Genomic DNA, 21,378 nt, shown 5'->3' on the forward strand with positions numbered 1-21,378 from the left:
ATCAAATAATGCAGCAATATAAATATAAACAAAATATTAATTGAAAGAATTGAACAGCCTTTAACGTTATCTTTTACTGACTGCATTGCTGAAAATAGAGAAATTTAAGAAAATAAGTTTCATTTTAATGCCAAAGTTTACGCCTTAACATCTAACTTTGAAAATTTTCCCTTTTTATTGCTCAAATTCGACCGAAACCACCTTTAGCCGGGCAGAAACCAGTAACTATATCGATTGCAAGTTTGTTTGTGTTTATATATATTTCTTTCATTCAGATTTCTTATAATTAGACACCTATTTTAAAGTAATTTTTCAAACATGTTAGTAAGCGGCCTACTTTCGCGACTTAGAGTTTCAAGTTCTATAAATCCTTTGCTGTTCCGAGGCTTTAAAAGCGAGTATTCACTGGATAAAATTTATCCAGAAAGCTCATTGAATCTGTCCAAACCCAAGGTAAAAAAATTCCTCAAAAGTTTATCCGCTTTATTTATGTTGATTATTCGAATTTAATATGCTTGATATGAAATTTATTTACTGATGAGGGGGCTTGTTATATAGGAAAGTTTGTCTGTTTGTTTAAATTTTAATTATTATTAGTTCAATCAACATTTTTCAATTATTATTATTTTTAACTTATTTGAGTAATGTTACTGGTATTGCCTCATAATAAAACCTTAAAATCTGTCAATTTGTTTTGACTATTACTTTATTTTTATAAAACTGAGAAAAATACTGTTTTCTAAAGCTTTAAAAATCTCGAAATTTCTGAAATTAGGTATATAAGGGGATTTCCGTATCCTTGCCGGGGATATTTCCGTGATCTGCCATGCCAACTACAATTGCAAAGGCTCCAAACTGATTTTAAACTGGAAAAGTTTTAAAAAAATGTAGATGTTTGGCTACAAGTTATACCATTCGAGTTGATCCCTTTCTGTGATATTTGTCGCAGGTCGCTGCAGGGAACATGGCAAGACTTGGCGATTATTGTGCCATAGATCAAAATATGGAATTCTCCCTTCTGTGGTTATATTATTCTGTGGATATTGGCGGCAACACTATGACAAGCTTCTACTTATCTTTAAAAAAGTTAAAACTATTGCGGTACTAGTCCAGATAAATAAATAAACTGAGAAAAATTCTTCTTAAATGTGAATGACAAAATAAACTTTCAAGAGCCATGTGAAATTTTTTATACTTTCCTTGTAATGGAGAAAGCATTCTCTCTCTTTTTTTTATATTTTAAATGCTAAAAAAATATGCCAAATAATGACATTATGAAAACATTTTTATTTTATTTGTGTTTAATGATCCTTTTTATTATTGTAAAATTTACTTTTCACAGTTTGTTTCCCCCGCCCCCCACTTCTTTTAAAGTAACTATATTAATAAAACATATTTTTTTTCTGAATTTATTAAATTTTCACCATAAAAGCTAAAATTAAGAAATAATAATTTTAAAAAATTCTATGAAGCTTAAAAATATGAGTTTTTTTTATTTATATATTTTTTTGCAGGTGTTGAAACTTCAAATTTGTGTGTTGACAGTTCTATTACTTGTTTTTTGCTTTAAATTGTTGTAATTTATTTTGTTTAATAAATTTTTCTCCTTCCTTGTATATATATATGTTAGTTTTTATCGTGTAAAATGTTTTCTGGAATCTAGTAAAATTCCTTAAGTAATAAAAAAAATGTGTAGAGGTTTGTCGAAGAGAACTAGGTTTTATACTCTTTGGGTAGGTATTCCTAGATAGAAGTATCCAAAACTTATTTATTATTTTGCCGCAGATCACGTTGCGGAAATTTTTCTCGCTTTAGGAAAATACTAAAACTTTCATGTTAACATTTATAGAAGTTTTATAGCATTATATTTATAATACGAGCCAATACTTTATTGTAATTTTTTATTTTGATTTTTGTGTACTACATTCTTTTTTTTTTTCTTCCAGGAAATAAAATCTAGTGAGGACAAATTCTCAGGTTTTGTACCAATAGGTTAGTATTTTTGAACATTTTAGGTTATTATTAATAAAATTTTACTTTTCTAAACATATAATTTATCGATGTTATTTCAGAATTTAATATTTTGGGGATTGATCGAAATTGTATTCTTTGCTTTAGTCCATTTTTTTTAGATCAAAATTAGTTTTATTTTTGAAATTAATATTTACTCAACTATCGTTTTCCTCTCGCATTAAATCTTTTATCTGCTGTAGCATCTCTTGATAGCCTGTTAAGTTAAAAAAATTTTGATCCCTTGAAAATTTTATAAAGTATAATTTTTAATACAGGAGGTCCAATTGAGATGAGTATCACCACTGTAAGGCTTTACATTAAGGTTTTTTTATGTCAATAGTTAAAATGGCTACAGAGGCACAAAACTGCCTTTGGTGATTTTTATTTAATGGATCAAATGGCATATATCAATGTTTTGTGAAGAGCCAGGGTCCAAATGAATAAAAAAAAAATTGATTTTGGAAATAATATTCATAAATGAATGTATGAAATCTTATAGTTGTTCATCCAGGAAAAATTTTTTGAACTGGTTTATTAATTTTTCTGTAAGTTGGTGTGATATTAAGCTTGCCTCGTTGAATAGTATTCAACAAAATTGAGCAATGCAATAATCAATAGAATTATATATCAATGTACTTAATCTATATAATATTAGGTACACAGAAAAATAAAAAGTAAATATACTAGTTACTATCCTTGTTACATCTATTTAAAATATATTTTCCCAAATGCATAATATTTTAACAATTTTAAACTTTCTGATATTAATTCCTGTTTCATTCTGATCCAGTGCTGAATTTTAAAATTGGTTGTAATTTGCTTTTTTTTTTCAGAGTGATTTAGTTTACATTTAATTTTAAAAAAAAAGGTTTATATTTGTTAAAAATGTGGTACATTTAAACTAGGTAAACATTAATTTTTACAAGTGTCCTATGTTTATTGATTTAAGTTCTTGTGCATTTTGAATGAAGAGTCAAAAATTTCTCTCTCTGAAATATATTAAGAAGGTAATTTTGTTTATTTAAATAATCTTTCTTTTACTTTTCAGAAAAACTCCAAATAACCTATTCAAAAAGTAGTGGTCCTGGTGGACAAAATGTAAATAAAAGTAAGTTTTTGATTTTTATCATATGATTTACTTTTAATAACAATTTTCATGTTTAATTACTAGTTCCAAAATGCTTCTGTAATAATAATAATACATTAACCAAAGTAATTGTTTTTTCTAGAAATAAAAATACATAAATCAATATAACAAAGTTTTTCAAAAAGCTTTCAATATATTTATTTAGTATTTATGGATAAATTGTTATCAATTTGTCTATTGCTGCTAATATTTCTGTTATAGACTTGATATTATTTTCCAGTTTCACTCGTCACCTGATTGTTTTATCTGAAGTTTAATTTAAGCCATCACTAATTTAAGGTTATTCAGTAAATTAATTGATTATTATGAATAAAGGTTGATATTTATGATAGTTTTTATAGTTTCTAAATGAAGTTTTGGTTGCATACAAGCTTATTTTTATGACTACACACTCCTCATTTCTTTTTACTGGTGATACATTAAGCTTTTATTGTTATATTAGTACATAATTATCATTTTTTAGATAATACAAAAGTTGAAGTGCGATTTCATGTAGCAACAGCATCATGGATACCAGAAATAGCAAGAGAAAAACTTTTGAAACTGGTAATTTTTAATTTTTATTTATTATTTATTAATAATTTAATAAATTTTTTTGTGTGAATCTTTATGCATTTTGAGAACAATTTTGTAGTCAGCCAATANATATTTATGATAGTTTTTATAGTTTCTAAATGAAGTTTTGGTTGCATACAAGCTTATTTTTATGACTACACACTCCTCATTTCTTTTTACTGGTGATACATTAAGCTTTTATTGTTATATTAGTACATAATTATCATTTTTTAGATAATACAAAAGTTGAAGTGCGATTTCATGTAGCAACAGCATCATGGATACCAGAAATAGCAAGAGAAAAACTTTTGAAACTGGTAATTTTTAATTTTTATTTATTATTTATTAATAATTTAAAAAATTTTTTTGTGTGAATCTTTATGCATTTTGGGAACAATTATGTAGTCAGCCAATAAAATTTATAATTTTTTTGTATAATTTAAGAGTTAAATCCTCCTCTGTCGGCATCACATCTCATACATCTGGCGTTTTTTTGTGCCCATATGGTTGGCATCGCATGTCATGAGAGGATGAGAAAAATTTTGTCATTAAAATCGCCACTTCTTACATTTCTCTTTAAATCACACAATTATTTTTGTATTTCTGAATATTGCTTGGAAATGGTGCAACTAACCCCACTTTCTTTACAATTTTCGCAGTGAGATTTCCCACCTTGAATTAAAATCATAATCATTTTGTACTTTCTGTAATTTTGCTTTCATTAGCATTAAAATAATTTCATTGGTATTAAAATTAATCATTAGTATTAATTAATTGCATTAATTAATTGATTGCATTAATTAATTAATTGCATAATTGCATTTCATCAGTATTAAAATTCTTTTCCAAGATATTTTTTTACCTAATTTTAATAATTATTTCACACAAATATTGATCTTTAACAGGTTAAAACAAAAGAGTTAACAAATATGTTATCAGAGTGTATTTTTTTAATATAAAACTTGGGTGCATTGCAGAGAAAACTGGTGATCAGTGGACAGGACGTCACATATTTCATGACCAATTGGTCAAGCAGGACTACTTGTCAAAAATATTTAGCATTTCCGATTTAGGATAGAACATTTATTAATTTTCAGCAATAAAAAAAAAGCTCTTTTTTGGAAATTTAAGAAAGAAATCAGGCAGAGAAGGGGTTTTGCTTATAAACATTGCTTTTTATTAATTTTTTCTGTCATACTTTTCTTTCCTTAAAAAGTTTCCTTTCTTACTTTTAATTATTTATCTCCTGAATATTTTTTAAAATCTGATTGAAAAACTTTTTTGTGTGTGCTTGTGAACATTGTGACAACTTTTTATTAACTTGAAATTTTAGATTTTGAAAAAATGTTTTTTATGATACATATTAATATCAATTCAATAATTTAACAAGAATATTTTAGTGAACTTGATTTTGAATTTATTTATATCCGATTTTTTTTAACCCCTTGAAAAATTAAAATTATGAATTATATATTTTTTTTAATGGCGGGCACTTGGGATGTATTGTCCCATTGGCCTCATATGCCAGGACTGCTTCTCTCTTCTCGTTACCCAGTAGGCACCTGTGGCGAAGCAGCGTCGCCCGCGCGTCACACAACCACAAACCAGTTTATAGGGCGGGTCACATTCACACAAAGGAGAAAGGACATAGAACACAGAGAGAGAAAGAAACATCCATGCCCTGAGCGGGATTCGAACCTGCAATCAGGCACGCTAACCACTCGGCCACCTGATCGGCAAATTATAAAATGTATTTTAAAGGAAAAGTTTATTGAATCATGTAATTTAGTTTTTGATTGGTATGCAGTGTATTTTTTAAAATAAAAACCTGGATTTCATTGTACAGAAAAAAGAAAACAAAACCACTGAAAATGAAATGATGCTTTATGATGTAAAACAAACGCATTTAAAAACTAATTACGATCACAATTCATCAATAACAGGGTTGCCACTCCACAGGGAGAACAAAGGAATACCTGGAAAATACAGAGAATATTAAAATTATCTAAAATAACAGAGAAGATGCAGTGAATTTAAATTTTTCTTTACAAACTGAGAAAATAAAAGAAATTCTGTTTCTTATTTTCGTCTTTTAAAACACGGTAACCTCTCAATACATAATCTATGGGATATTTAAGGATGATATTCCAACCAAAGTAAACTATTTCGTTTACTATAGCATTATTTAAGTATGTTCAGCTATTCCTTTTTTCCCCTTAAATTTTTCCAGCAATTATAATTATTGCATAGCTAGCAAAATGCAGCTCATACAAGAGCACAGTGGTCGTGTTTTTCCTCTTAATGTCTTGTATGTACAGGAAATTATTTTTCCAGATTTGAGCGGCAACCTTGAATAATAGAAAATCAATATTATGTATAAAATACTGATCTGATCCAGTAATCTTCAATGGCTGTGGAAAGAAACTGGAAATTGAGTAAACATTTCCAAAATAGAATACCAGCGTTGAAAAATAAACCCCTACCCATTGGACTTTTTTGGGGGTGTTCTAATTATTGAGATTTTTAAAAATTCTTTGGTTCTTTTCATCATATTTTTAAAATTCTTTATAGTCTTGGAGTAAAATTTTGCTGTATTACTACATATCCTTAATTTTATTTAATTTATCTGTATTTAAAATGAAAATAATAATTTGAAGCAGCATGAAACAAGACTTACAGGTCTGAGAAGATGTATATTTTTATAAACAATTTTCCCATTTCATTGAATTGCGATTCTAAAAACGTTATGTATTGTATCCTATTAAAACAAGAATTTTTTTAACAATTCTTAAAATAAAATTTTCATTACAATTTGGATCTTGTAATATATAAACAATTATTATCTGTTATAACAATTGTGTTGTGAATTAGTATCTCAAATTTTTGGGAAAATACTTCTGTACATTATTCGTGATTTCTAATTAAATATGTTTTTAAGAGAGTTGATTGAAACTTTTAAAGAACAGCAGAATATGGTATTAATTTAAATATAAGCATTTCAATGTGTGGATATTGTATTTTATTTGATTATCAACTTAATATTTAGTAGAGCTAATTAGTTAATAATTAAATGCAATTTTGTAAAAGCCTGCTTGAGTTTTTTTAATGGCTTTCTCAGGCGAGATTTTTCAAAAACTCCACCTGATTTTTTCAGGTTGGGTAAAATCATAACAAACCTGCAGGCTGCTGAATTTTGCTCCTTCTTTCCCTCCCTCTGATTCTGCTATCCCTGCAGGTGACCACCCAGGTGGCACAAAATTCCATTCAGATTGGGCTTGATAATGTTGAGAAGGGTTAGAAAACATTAAAAGTTATCGACTTGAACGCAAGTATCTTATAGAATGTCATGGAAAATACTCATTGTGAAAGCCTAGATCTGCTCTGGGCTGTGGTGCCAAAAAGAAGAAATTGCACAAGTAAAATATCGCAAATAATTTCTTCTTCCTATCTTGTCTGCAACAGTTGCTCTGCTATTTATTTATTTATTTTGTTGCTAACTTAATGTAAATATTTGCTGGATATATTTATTTTAGAAGATGCATGTTTTTATAAAATTTTTTTACATTTCTTGAAAATTAGAATAGCTGTTAATTTTGTTTGGTCAAAACCATTGCTCATTAGGTTTAAGCTAGCAAGTGTTGTAAAATGCTATTTGCATTTTAAAAACAAGATAAAATTTTTTTCCAACAAAACTTTCATCGCTGATCTTCAGAAAAACTCATAATTATAAATTGAAACTTAAGTTTAAATTGATAACAGTATACTCAAATGAATTAAAATAACTAATAATAACTGTGTTCTTTTTTTTTTTTTTTTACAGCATCATAATAATATAATTAAAAATGGCTTCATGGTGTTGAAATCCGATAAAACTCGTATGCAGATGAAGTAAGCGAAGATAGCTCCTTCGAGATACTAAAATTTTATTCTACATATTTACATTTATATACAAGTTGGTTTGAATTACAAGAAACCTCATCACAGCAGGTGATGGGAGAAAATACTGACAGGCTGTCATGTGCGTGCTGGTATTTATACAATTCTAAGAATATGACGTCAGAACTCTTATTTCAGTTCACTTCAAAAATAAGTAAAAACACAATTGATTAAAGACAAACAGATAACAATATGAAATAAACTTGATTTTACGATGAGCGACGAACCCATCACCACACAGACTTTAAATTTAGCAGATTGTATGGATAAGTTAAGATGTTATATTATAGAAGCTGAAAAACCTCCTCCAGAAGTGTTACCGGAAACTTTAGCATTACAAAAGAAAAGGTAACTAAAGTTAAAGATATGAGTTAATTTTGTTTTTATTATTTGCTTCAATACATAGTGTTGTTGATGTGTAGTGTGTCTACCAGTAAAATTATTAAACTCAAATTCTTTTATATAAAAAAAATTACCTTGACCAACAATTCACTGTAGTAGCAGAGCCCTACACCAACTTTAATCATCCGTTAGTGTGACTTAAACATGTATATAATTTTGTAAATATTATTTACATACAATACCTGCCAACTCTTCCGGATTTTCCCGAAGATTTTATTTTCATATTTGAAGTGGTAGCAATACTCAGGTTATTCCAATTAACTTTTTGAATTATAATGATAATTATAAATGAGTTTGACCACCACCACATATAAATAATTACAATAAATATATGAAAGCGTAATAATCTTTGCGCAAGCGAATTTCAACGGGATCAAAATATAAATATATTATTGAGTCAGATTGTTTTTCGTTTATTGTTTTACAACCACTCTGAAAATCCATTCTCGGAAAGAATGAAAGTTGGCAGGTATGACATACATATCTTATTTTAATAATGCACCTTCAACTTATGTTATTATATCCATTTGATAATTCTTTTTTCCTTGTCCTATACTTGCTTCTTTATATGTATTTATCGATGGGGGAATTCCCCCTATCCCTTGTAATAATATAAGTTTTAATATTCCTTTTGACCTGAGAGCATATGGCAAACCAGTATCAATGAATTGGCGCTTCGCGCCAAATACCGAGCTACCACAAGCAAGTACCGAGCTATCAAATCAAGTATCAAACTTGACTCACTGTGAAGTCACCTCTTGATCCATGACAATTGACATTGTCAATAACAAGCTTCCCGCAGATATGCACTTTAAATGCTTATGATTTTGTTCTTAATGCTGTTGCAAAATTACACTTTGATGCATTACGCATGGAATATTAAAAGGCATTAGCCCTTCATTCATAAATCTGACTAAATGTCTTTTGAATAAATCTTATTGTTCCATTTTCATTTGAATTTATTATAAATTTAATAATTTTATTCTTTAATTCTATTGAGATGTTCTTTTTCACTGTAATAATATTTATATTGTACTTACATGCAGAAAAACATTTTTTTTCTTTCTGCTAAGCAACAACCTTAGAGATTGAGATAAAGGATGTTTTTCTTTTTAAACTCTTTAGGAAATTATTTATTTGACAACCCAATTTCAAAATTATAAATTAGTTTAAATAATTATTAAACTCATAATTTGGCATCATTTTTGAATCTAGATTAATATCCTTTAAGTTTTTGATGCTTTTCTGCGAAGTAAATTTTTATCAAATAAAATTTATTGTTTAATTCTTATTTAAATAGTTCATAAAAGTTCAATAGTTCTTATTCTATGTTTCTATTGATTCTTTCTTATTCTATCCTTATTAAATAATTTATTAACCTGTAATTATTATTATTATTTTTTTTTGTCATAAAGTAACAAGTGTAGATGGAGATGAAGGATGTTTTTCCATCCATATTTTTTCACATATATAAGGGAATAACAATACTCTGAATGCAAAGCTTCAATAATGATTACTAAGAAGAATTGCCTGGTCTTGAAGCTGAAATATATTTAACAATTATTAAAAAAATTTTCTTTTTAAAAAAAAGTAATAATTTTGCTCTTTGGGAAAAATCATACAAATCAGTGCGTAATTTTCAACTTATTCATACTACTCCATTTCCAAACAGTGCACTGCTCAAGTAGCTTTTTTGATATTAAAAAATTATGTGACAAACACTTTTAAAAGAAAGAAAACCTGTATTCTTTCTCTTCATGTTGACTTTTTGCATAATTCTCATTATCAGTGTAAAAAGTACGGACTGGAGATGGGCAGAATATACTCTAACTGTTATGAAACATTTGCAAACTCACTGAAATTATAAAAATACCTCATTACCGGCTAAACAAAAAAAAATTTTCCTATAGAGAAAGAGCCTTAAAAAACACAGACTTAAATCAATAATTAATTCCCAATTTGCGGCCAGTTTTGTGAAAAAAAAGTAATAATAATTCAGCCTTCTAATATCATGCAAAATTTTTTGTATGATAAAGTTAGATCATAATTGCCTTTCATTTCTGCAAAACTTAAGCTTTTTTTCCTATTGACACTTCGCACCATTCTTGTAATTATCATTGAGTGTGCTGGCTAAAAAATAGATAAAACAATCTGACACAAATGAATTGCTGTTATTAACTCTTTGCAGTCATAAATATAACATATTGACCAGTTTGTGCCTCATCTCCTTTTTTTTAAAAGAAAAAAAAACAGTTCTTTTTTAGAAAAAGCAAAACTTGTAGCACAAATGTTTTATTATTAGAATTTAAACGAAGAAATGAAAGAAAAACTGGCTTATAATAGTATATAAATGATGTAAATTTTTATGTTTGGATCTGAGTAAAAACACAATGTTTATTAGGTAACAAAAAGAAAAATCCACTTCTTAAAACCAATATTTATTACTATTTTTTATTTTATTTAGTACTTTAGCTGGACAATAATGGGTTAATACAGAGATGCCATCTTGCTCCGGACAGCAGATAAATATTTTCTAGTCTTTCAATGTTTGATTCTTGGTTTAGTAAATTCGATTTATAGAGTTTTTAATCACCACTACTTCTAAATGATTTTGAAATTTAAGTGGTACGCCTCTTTGTCACAGTTAAGCCGTGCAAAGCCTTTTAAAGGTTCGAAAAATTAACCAAAAATGTGCAAATTTAGTTCCTTCACCGTTTCTTAAATTATTTTGTCGTATCCGGAGCAGTTGGCATCTCTGTAATGACTATAAAGCTTTAATTCATAAAACTACAGAGCCTATGATAAACAGTCTTAAGCATTATATTAATTTCTTACGTAATCTTTTCTTTTACTTCTCTTTTTTTTCATTCTACGCATTTTAATAGAGGACTTTGTTTTCTTTTGTTTTAAGTATTTCCTTCTCATTTGGTTTGTTTGTGAAATAGCTGTTTGACCTGTTTAATGTGATTTTTTATTTTCTCAAGATTTTGTTCGAATTTCTTTTCTGAATTGGTTTTATTTATTTCATGTATTTTTTCCTGGACTTCTACCAAACCAGTAACCGGGGTACTCAGAGAGTTAATTTTGGCATTTGTCCTTTCTCTCAATGGAAAAGGTTTTCTTTTATGGCTTCCGAGCCCTGTATCCCCTGAAGACGTTGGCTTCGGTGGTCATATTTTTATTTTTTTACTTCGTTTTCTTTATTGTATATTTAATAAATGAAGTTATTTTCTCGCTGTTAAAAAATTTCATTTTTCCACAATAATAATACTTACGAAGGGTCCATCAATACCAGCTATGTCACCTTCGAAGAAATCAGGATTTTGCAGAGCTGATCTAGCCGCTGAAATATAATATTCACGAATGTAGTTGCCAGTTTTACTTTATAATAATCTTTATTTTTTTCCAACTAAGACATTAAAACAAGAAAAATGGCAAAATGGCATTTTTATAAACTAAATGAGTTTTTTTAATTTTTTTATATCAATTACTGTTCTTGAAGCAATTTCAATTCCAAAAATACTTTAATTTACCTTTACTAGAAATAAAGGGCCCATTAAAGGATTAATAAGGGAAAAGAGTTGTTATTCAATAATTCATATATCAGTTTTCATGATTTTTGATGGTTGTGTTTATTATCGCAAAGATTCTATTGTTCACACTTATGTGTTATGTATTACTGTACACACGGATAAACAAAGTGACATGTTTTTTCTACCCCGCAAAAATAACTGATCGTTTTGGTGTATTTTTAATGTATTCCTTGAATACTCCCTGCTTGTAAAATAATATTCTTCACTTTTTAAAGCGTGGAGTTAAAGCGAATATAGTTTGACAGTTTTAGTTTTAGTCAAGTAAAACAGTATGACAAAAAAATAATCCAATAATATTCAAGATAAACTTATCAATTTAAAATGCAGCATAAAACAAAATTTAAGGCTAACCTGGGAAAACACTCAAGCAGCATAAGCCAGCAAATGGTTTTCAAAAATATTTATAATGGGGTATTCAACTTAAATTGAAATAACGACTTTTATGAGAGGGCATTCTAGTGGAAGCTTTTCTGTAAATAACTTCAACAATACGCTTTTGTACCCGATGCCTCGTTTGGAAATAAAATAATTTCGTTTTTACTTCGAAAAACATGTGGAATATAGAAGATTTACCCTATACCAATTCATATGATACTTCAGCATATAAAATAAAAATATCAGGAGTTTACTTTCGTACGCTCATTTCAAAACTAGATTACAATCCTCTTTTCAAGGAGTGTTAACCATGCGTAATTTTTACTATTGGTAGGCAAAACAAGTTCTCGTTAGCCTTTGTCAACTAAATTTTAAATTCTACAATTAAAGTGGCTTTAAAGAAAATTTAACAACGTTCTAGTTGATCACGCAAATATCTTTTCTTTTCTCATCGAACCAATCTCAATCAAACTTTCAAACTGTAGAAACTCCACAGGTTTCATAAAAAAATTAATGTGGCAGTCCTTTATTTAGCTTATGAATAATTTATATTAAGGCACAATATTAAAATTCTATATTAAATATATTATTAGATATTAAAATTCACATTTGTGCTTTCGTTCAAAATAAAAAGCTGGTGAAAAAGTATATAAATGTAAAATATTTGAAACATTGCCTTGTACTTACCTGCAAGAAAAAAACAAAAAGTTCTATATTAGGATATGTTTTCTTCAAAAATAAGTTTTCTAAATCAAAAAGAAAATTTAAAACACTTGTTTTTTTAAAAAAATTTATTATGTTCATGCTGTATTTCTAAACTGAGCTTTCCAAACAATAAATGCTTTTTAAGTTATTTTGTACATATACTTGATTTCAAGAAAATGCAATTAGGATTTTTGTTTGCACAGTAAAAATTTACCTTTAATTATTTTTATCACATAATTTTCCTGAAGAAAAAAAAATGTCCTTCTTACATTCTGTCCGCGCCCTCATTGGCGAGATTGTAATGCGCCAAGCGTAGCTTTCTAGCTTTCTTTTCTCATTCAATAAAAAATTACCAAACGTTACAGTCCACTCCGACATCTTTGGTCCTAGCGACCTGGAGCAGAACCAGCTCAATATGAGCACAATTAACTCAATAACAAGTCTTAATCGCCAACGTGAGGCAATTAAAACAGAAATAAACAAAATCCAAAAATTTTTGGAAGAACATTCAACGCAGCAGGATGCAAGCGCCGCTGCCATCATTCTCAAAAAGAAACTGAAAGTAGCAATGGAACTACAAGCATCGATATCAGAACTGATAAAAGGATATACGCTACTTCCGGAAGAAATTGATCTGAAAGATAATCTAGATGTTGCTCAAGATATAGAAGATGAAATCGAAGAAATAGAGGTAAAGATTAATATTTTACTCTCTAAAATTGATAATAATAAACCTAATGAAACGGAATCAAATGNGCTTGAGTTTTTTTAATGACTTATTCAGGTGAGATTTTTCATAAACTCCATCTGGTTTTTTCAGGTTGGGTAAAATCATAACAAACCTGCAGGCTGCTGAATTTTGCTCCTTCTGCCCCTCCCCCTGGTTCTGCTATCCCTGCAGGTGACCACCCAGGTGGCACAAAATTCCATTCAGATAGGGCTTGATAATGTTGAGAAGGGTTAGAAAACATTAAAAGTTATCGACGTGAACGCTAGTATCTTATAGAATGTCATGGAAAATGCTCATTGTGACAGCCTAGATCTGCTCTGGGCTGTGGTGCCAAAAAGAAGAAATTGTACATATAAAGTATCGCAAATAATTTCTTCTTCCTATCTTGTCTGCAACAGTTGCTCTGCTATTAATTTATTTATTTTGTTGCTAACTTAATGTAAATATTTGCTGGATATATTTATTTTAGAAGATGCATGTTTTTATAACATTTTTTTACATTTCTTGAAAATTAGATTGGCTGTTAATTTTGCTTGGTCAAATCCATAGCTCATTAGGTTTAAGCAAGCAAGTGTTGTAAAATGCTATTTGCATTTGAAAAACGAGATCAAATTTTTTCCCAGCAAAACTTTCATCGCTGATCTTCAGAAAAACTCTTAATTATATATTGAAACTTAAGTTTAAACTGATAACAGTATACTCAAATGAATTAAAATAACTAATAATAGGTGTTTTTTTTTTTACAGCATCATAATAATATAACTAAAGATGGCTTCATGGTGTTGAAATCAGATAAAACTCGTATGCAGACTTTAAATTTAGCAGATTGTATGGATAAATTAAGATGTTATATTAGAGAAGCTGAAAAACCTCCCCCAGAAGTGTTACCGGAAACTTTAGCATTACAAAAGAAAAGGTAACTAAAGTTAAAGATATAAGTTGATTTGGTTTTTATTATTTGCTTCAATACTTAGTGTTGTTGATGTGTAGTGTGTTTACCAGTACAATTATTAAACTCAAATTCTTTTATTTAAAAAAATATTAACTTGACTCGCTGTGAAATCACCTCTTGATTTATGACAGTTGACATTGTCAATAACAAGCTTCCCGCAGATATGCACTTTAAATGCTTATTATTTTGTTCTTAATGCTGTTGTAAAATTACACTTTGATGTATTACACATGGAATATTAAAAGGCATTAGCCCTTTATAAATCTGGCTAAATGTCTTTTGAATAAATCTTATTGTTCCATTTTTATTTAAATTAATTTTAAATTTAATAATTTTATTCTTTAATTCAATTGAGATGTTCTTTTAGGCTGTAATAATATTTATATTGTACTTACATGCAGAAAAACATTTTTTTTCTTTCTGCGAAGCAACAACCTTAGAGATTGAGATAAAGGATGTTTTTCTGTCTAAACTCTTTAGGAAATTATTTATTAGACAAACCATTTTCAAAATTATGAATTAGTTTAAATATTTTAAATATTTATTAAACTCATAATTTGGCATAATTTTTTAATCTAGATTAATATCCTTTAAGTTTTTGATGCTCTTCTGCCAAGTAAATTTTAATCAAATAAAACTTATTGTTTAATTCTTATTTAAATAGTTCATACAAGTTCAATAATTCTTTCTCTATGTTTCTATTCTTTCTTTCTTATTCTATCCTTATTAAATAATTTATTAACAACCTGTAATTATTATTATTATTATTATTATTATTATTTTGTCATTAAGTAACAAGTGTAAAGATGGAGATGAAAAATGTTTTTCCATCCATACTTTTTCCCATTTATAAGTGAATAACAATACTCTAAATGCAAAGCTTCAATAATGATTACTAAAAAGAATTGCCTGGTCTTGAAGCTAAAATATATTTAACAATAATTTTTTTTTTTTTTTTAAGTAATAATTTTGCTATATTTTTCCTCTTTGGGAAAAATCATACGAATCAATGAGTAATTTTCAACTTATTCATACTATTCCATTTCCAAACAGTGCACTGCTCAAGTAGCTTTTCAGATATTAAAAAATTATGTGACAAACACTTCTAAAAGAAAGAAAACCTGTATTCCTTCTCTTTATTTTGACCTTTTGCACAATTCTCATTATCAGCGTAGAAAGTACGAACTGGAGATGGGCAGAATATACTCTAACTGTTTTGAAACATTTGCAAACTCACTGAAATTGTAAAAATACCTCATTATTGGCTAAAAAAAATTTTTTTTTTCCTATAAAGAAAGAGCCTTAAAAAACACAGACTTAAATCAATAATTAATTCCCAATTTGTAGCTAGTTTTGTAAAAAAAAAAAGTAATAATAATTCAGCCTTCTAATATCATGCAAAATTTTTTTGTATGATAAAGTTAGATCATATATGCCTTTCATTTCTGCAAAACTTAAGCTTTTTTTCCTATTGATACTTTGCACCAGTCTTGTAATTATCATTGAGTATGCTGGCTAAAGAATAGCTAAAACAATCTGACACAAATGAATTGCTGTTATTAAGTCTTTACAGTTATAAATATAACATATTGTCCAGTTTGTGCCTCATCTCCTTTTTTTTTTTTTTTAAGAGGAAAAAAACAGTTCTTTTTTAGAAAAAGCAAAACTTGTGGAACAAATGTTTTATTATTAGGATTTAAACAAAGAAATGAAAGAAAAACTGCCTTATAATAGTATATAGATGATGTAAATTTTTATGTATTATGTATATGATGTAAATTGATTCTTGGTTTAGTAAATTCGATTTATAGGGTTTTTAATCACCACTACTTCTAAATGATTTAAAAGCTTAAGTGGTACGCCTCTTTGTCACAGTTAAGCCTTGCAAAATCTTTTAAAGGTACGAAAAATTAACCGAATATGTGCATATTTAGTTTCTTTACTGTTTTTTTAAAGTATTTTGTCGTATCTGGCGCAGTTGGCATCTCTGTTAATAACTATAAAGTTTTAATTCGTAAAACTACAAAGCCTACGATAAACAGTCTTAAATTTAATAATTCAGTCTTAGAAGTTTAATGCGTCTTAGTGACTGAAAGAGCTATTTTCTCAAACCAAAAGTGTTACCGTTAATAGACTTTTGCATGTTAAGCATAATTTGGAACTATCAAAATATTATATTAAAAGAAAATTTGTTTTTGATTGTGGGATAATAATTTATTTCGTCAGCAGTAATTCATTAGCATACCACATAGATCCAAGTTAGATCCTTGAATAACGTTTTAAGGATTTAGTGCTAGTACATGAGAATTCAGAAATTAGATCAACTTATTCAGTTTGGTGACTTTTTTCCCCCCATCTGCACGGTATTTTTTTTTCAACTAATTTAAAAATAAATATGAATAACTATTGTAAAAAGTTGTCAGAAGATGTATTGTTGGATGGTTGGTCAAGACTAAACAATAACAAGCTTCTTAAAATCAGAATGAATCTTAGAAAATTTCTGGCTTATCCCTTTGGGGATGTTTTCCTTAAGTGACGATGCAAAGATCCTAGTAGAAAGTTTTAGTATTAAGATGTAAGTTTTGATCCAATTCACAAAATTTTTTCCAAATTTTATGTATACAATCAGATTTCGAACTTTAAATCGAATTAAAAGTAATGGAAGCAATCAACGAATGACAAGAATGAGTTGCTATCTTTGGAGTGTCATTATTTAATTTGCCTATTTATTTTTTCCAGCATTTTTACGAAATTATTATTTATTTCTACTCGAAATCATTCTAAATTTTAAAAAATAAGAAAAACAATAGACTTGAAAGGAATAACACCATCATAAAGAAATACAACTTTTGAAAATTTTAACAATAGTGTGGGAAGTGAGTAGTTATCGACCATGTCAACCTTCATTTATGAAAAGGTACCCCGTCATAGAATCGAGTTAACATGTTTTATATACTTGGGAATTTGAATAGTATTTTTGTAGTTGTGCGGAGGTAGCGTAAATTGAAAAGTAAGCGTTTAGTATTTAAAGGAGTTTATTTGTGTTTACCCTTTCGGGTGTAGAGCGTAGACTGTAATGGCGTACAAAACATAGACTGTTTGCCAAGTTGGCGTATTTACAGTGTGCCAAGGGGAGATGCTCCAACGCCAAGAGCGTTACTTACAAATACGGAACAGTAGTGGTAGATACACTACAGTACTCTCCTATTAGAATTATATCTGTGATAGAATTTGATGAACTTTTATCACTAGTTGATTCATTGCTGTTTTGTCAAAAGTCGGGTGAGCTGTATTAAGATCACCGTACTTTTTGAGTGCTGGTCGTGAGAGTTCTATTAAGTTCACGGTTCTGGTCAAGCCTGTGTTGACTTGAAGCAGTCGAGTGTATAAGTTGTGTGTGATCCAGACTGAGAAGTAACAGCATAAAGAGGACAATGTCACAGTCACTGGTAGCAAATCAATTGTTGAATGTGGACCATCCATCGAAGTAGAGCTGTTCAAATTACAGTGGGCGCTAGTGGTAAGATAGGTGTGTTCACTTAAAAGTGGGAGTTTCTGTCAAGGTAAGCATGTTCACACTACCTCCGAAGGTTACCAATGTGGGAAGTGAATAGTTATCAACCATGTCAACTTTCATCCTTGGAATCGAGTTAACATGTGTTATATACTAAGGAACTAAGGAATTGGAATTGTATTTTTGTAGTGGTAGATACACTACAAATAGCATAAAATCTAAATTTTTTATTTTTTTTATTACATAAAGGTTAATTTGAAATAGTGACTTGGGAAGCTATCCACCTATGTTTCGCTTTATATAATTGACCATCCATTCACACAATGTCATGACGAATTATTTTTAAATTTAAAATTGTATTAACTTTATGTATGGAATTTAATTTTAGAAACCCTGCTCAGGTTGCAGAATTAAAATCAAGCAATGGCATGAAGACAAATTGGATGCATGGCAAATAGTTCATTGTAGATTTTACGTAAAACTTGCAACCAAGATTCTTTTAACATTTAAAACACCTATATTGGGATGTTTTTTTTCCTTCCAAGATAAAGTAGTGACGAATAATTTATAATTAAAAATTATAAGATCTTATTTTGCTCTTCACAAAAACCAGCTATAAATGTAAATGTTTTGGCTCCCCCCCTTCTTTTTCAACTTACTTTCAGCATTGCTTCAGATGTTTTAAAAGTGACCAAGAAAGAATTTGGGTGCAATGCTTTGGATTCTTGTATCCAATTCAAGAATTTCAAGGGCTCCATCTTGTCTAACTAAATTCCATTATTGGACCAGTTAATTTTGAATGAAATTTAAATGCAATTATTTGCCAACTAAGTCTGCTTTTGTCTGTAAATGGTTTTTGCCTGCAAACCTCCCCGCACCTTGTTACTCTGCAATATAAAATATTTAGCAGTTCTATTGATAATATGAAAGAAATATACCACCTAATAATATTATATTTTATTGAAATTTCGAATTTTCCATAGTTTTTATTTTATTTTACACGACAAAAATATGTTACTGTGAATGACAGAAATGGGTGGTTGTTGACTTTCACCAGTGAATATTGACAATCACATACTTTGGTAAATGTCTGAAATGTATATTAGGTCTAGTTAAGTGCCACTGCCCAGTAGACCCTACACCAGTGTTTCCCAAAGTGTGGTACGTGTATCGCCAGGGGTACGGAGACAGTTCAGACAGGGTTCTTATGCAAAATATCTTGCCACAAATGAAAATTTCAAAAAAATTTATTTAAAATCGAAGCTAGTCATGAAAATTTACGATTACGTATTTTTCTTTTGGCTATTTTTTGCAGAGTTAACAGTTATAATTAGTAGTGTCAACAGCTAGTTGTGATTTTTAACTTTTAATTGGTACACAGTGTTAGGAAAAATTTAGAAAGGGTACACAAAAGTCATAAGTTTGGGAAACACTGCCCCAAACTGATGTTTTTTTAAGGTCAAGTGCCATTGCCTGGTATGTATTTAACTGGTACTCCGGACACTAATTAATTTTCTCATAATCTATCTTCAGCAGATATTAAAATATTGAATAATTATATCAGCGAATAAATTAATATCAAATCAGATATAATAAATATTTTGGTCGTTCACCAAAGCGACTACGTGATTGTTGACATTCACCGGTGAAAGTCGACATTCTCTGGCAAAACTGGTTTTAAGTTTATCAAACTAAAGTAACAAAATTGTGTCATTTTAGGCAGGAAAAAGCTGCAGCTGAACGACTCAGAGAAAAAAGAATCGGTACATCCATTAGAAGAATGAAAAAAGAAGGCTTACACAATATGGAATATTAAATTCCTAATCTATAGTTTATATTAAATAAATTTCTTTGTTTTTATGAATGATTGATTTTTATTTTAGGTATTATTTCCTTGCTGTAATGTATTCAATAAAAAAAATTAACTTAAGAAATTTAATTTAAAATATGAATGATGTAAAGGAGAAAGGGGCTAGTGTGGACGTTTTTTTATAAAAATATAATCTTAAACTGGGAAGAATTTTTTAAAGAAATAATTTAGAAGTCTCGCTGCAATCTTGTTTATATCTAAATTTAAAAAAGCGGCTTAGTTTCTCCATATTTTTTTTTTTTTTTGAGAAGAAAAGGTTTATTTTTTTATTTTTGTCTACATTAGCCCTACTACATAAGGCTTGTGTGGACAAGCTATGATGGTAGTGACGACAATCTTGATAAATTTTTTAATTGTCTTTTTATGCAATTCAGAAAATTCTGTCTAAAGCTAGAAAAAGTAAGAATTTTTTTAAAGAAAAATAAGGTTTATTTATTTATTTTTGTCTACATTAGCCCTACTACATAAGGCTAGTGTGGACAAGCTATGGTGGTAGTGACGACAATCTTGATAAATTTTTTAATTGTCTTTTTATGCAACTCAGAAAATTCTGTCTAAAGCTAGAAAAAGTAAGAATTTTTTGAAGTAAAACTAAAGTTCCTAACTTATAAATGAAAAAAAAAATCTACTTAAAGTTTATCTTCGTAAAATTTTCGCAACAAAACTTGAAAATCTCTTTTTAATAATGGGAAACGTTACTAGATTTAACTAAATAATTAGAAATTTGATGCTGATAATTTTATGATTTTATTGGAACATTTTCCAGACATCTCAGAAGAGAAGTTATCAATCAGCAACATTTACTTACCCAACATTACCTTCTTAAGTTAATTTTAAAAAATCCAGGTTTTGCGCACTCTTAAACCACGCCCCATTTTTTTTTTAACTAAGTCAATCTCCTTGTATATCACGTAATATTTCATTGCAGAGCATCAGTGAATAGACAGAGCACAGCTGTGAAGTAACGCTCACCTAGATGAAATCGTCTTTGATTTTGAGAATTGATGCATATTTTGATTGCTAGATTGGAAAGGAGCATATTTTGGTTCAGTTCGTTGGGTTTTGTCAAAAAATATGAGTACTACGAGCAAATGCCATATCTGCCAACTTTCTATCCATTCGAGGATGATTTTCTTCAGTGGTAGTAATATGGAAATTGAATTGCAATTTTAAGCAGACACAAACGCTGTATTTTACGCAAGCTTGTGCGGATTACTGCTGCTGGATATGGGAAAATCTCAGTATTTGTTCCGAAGGGCCAACCAACTGATTCATCGATTCTGGTAGGACGTATAACTGTAAGTCATATGTTCCTATAAGAAATAAAGTAAAAAGTGATTCACAGCGGTGAGCTGTAACGTCAGGATAGAGTAAATCCTGGGAGATTGAGAGTCCGCTATCAGTTTTGAGACTCTGGAAGTAAGGAGCGAAGTAGCTTAATAAGCTCCTCGTCCTTTAAAAGTTCTTTCATCTCCTTGAAGAGCTGCAAAAATCTGGTGGCATTGTCGGTAGCTTTCACGGGACGAGCTTTCGGCGCTTTCCTAGGTCTTGCAACGCAGCCCCAGGGGTAGAAGTCCTCCTATATT

The 21,378-nt window shown here is 29.1% G+C and overlaps 1 protein-coding gene across 3 annotated transcripts; it reads left to right on the forward strand.

The window, feature by feature from the left end:
* Positions 1-209: 209 nt before the first annotated feature.
* On the forward strand, positions 210-19,786 carry LOC107437927 (large ribosomal subunit protein mL62). 3 transcript variants are annotated; one of them, XM_071181968.1, is made up of 7 exons: positions 210-453; positions 1,947-1,992; positions 3,062-3,121; positions 3,950-4,032; positions 7,536-7,595; positions 7,890-7,999; positions 19,642-19,786. In XM_071181968.1, the coding sequence occupies exons 1-7, from the start codon at positions 319-321 to the stop codon at positions 19,736-19,738; spliced, it is 591 nt and encodes a 196-aa protein (XP_071038069.1). In that variant the 5' UTR covers positions 210-318; the 3' UTR covers positions 19,739-19,786. The 3 variants fall into 3 exon arrangements, with proteins under 3 accessions (XP_071038069.1, XP_042906772.1, XP_042906771.1); XM_043050838.2 differs by lacking the exons at positions 7,536-7,595; positions 7,890-7,999 and adding an exon at positions 14,203-14,372 and having other exon boundaries at positions 221-453; XM_043050837.2 differs by lacking the exons at positions 3,950-4,032; positions 7,536-7,595; positions 7,890-7,999 and adding exons at positions 3,624-3,706; positions 14,203-14,372 and having other exon boundaries at positions 228-453.
* Positions 19,787-21,378: the final 1,592 nt, after the last annotated feature.

Source organism: Parasteatoda tepidariorum, chromosome 6, assembly GCF_043381705.1.
Source record: "Parasteatoda tepidariorum isolate YZ-2023 chromosome 6, CAS_Ptep_4.0, whole genome shotgun sequence".
NCBI classification, from domain to species: Eukaryota; Metazoa; Arthropoda; class Arachnida; order Araneae; family Theridiidae; genus Parasteatoda; species Parasteatoda tepidariorum.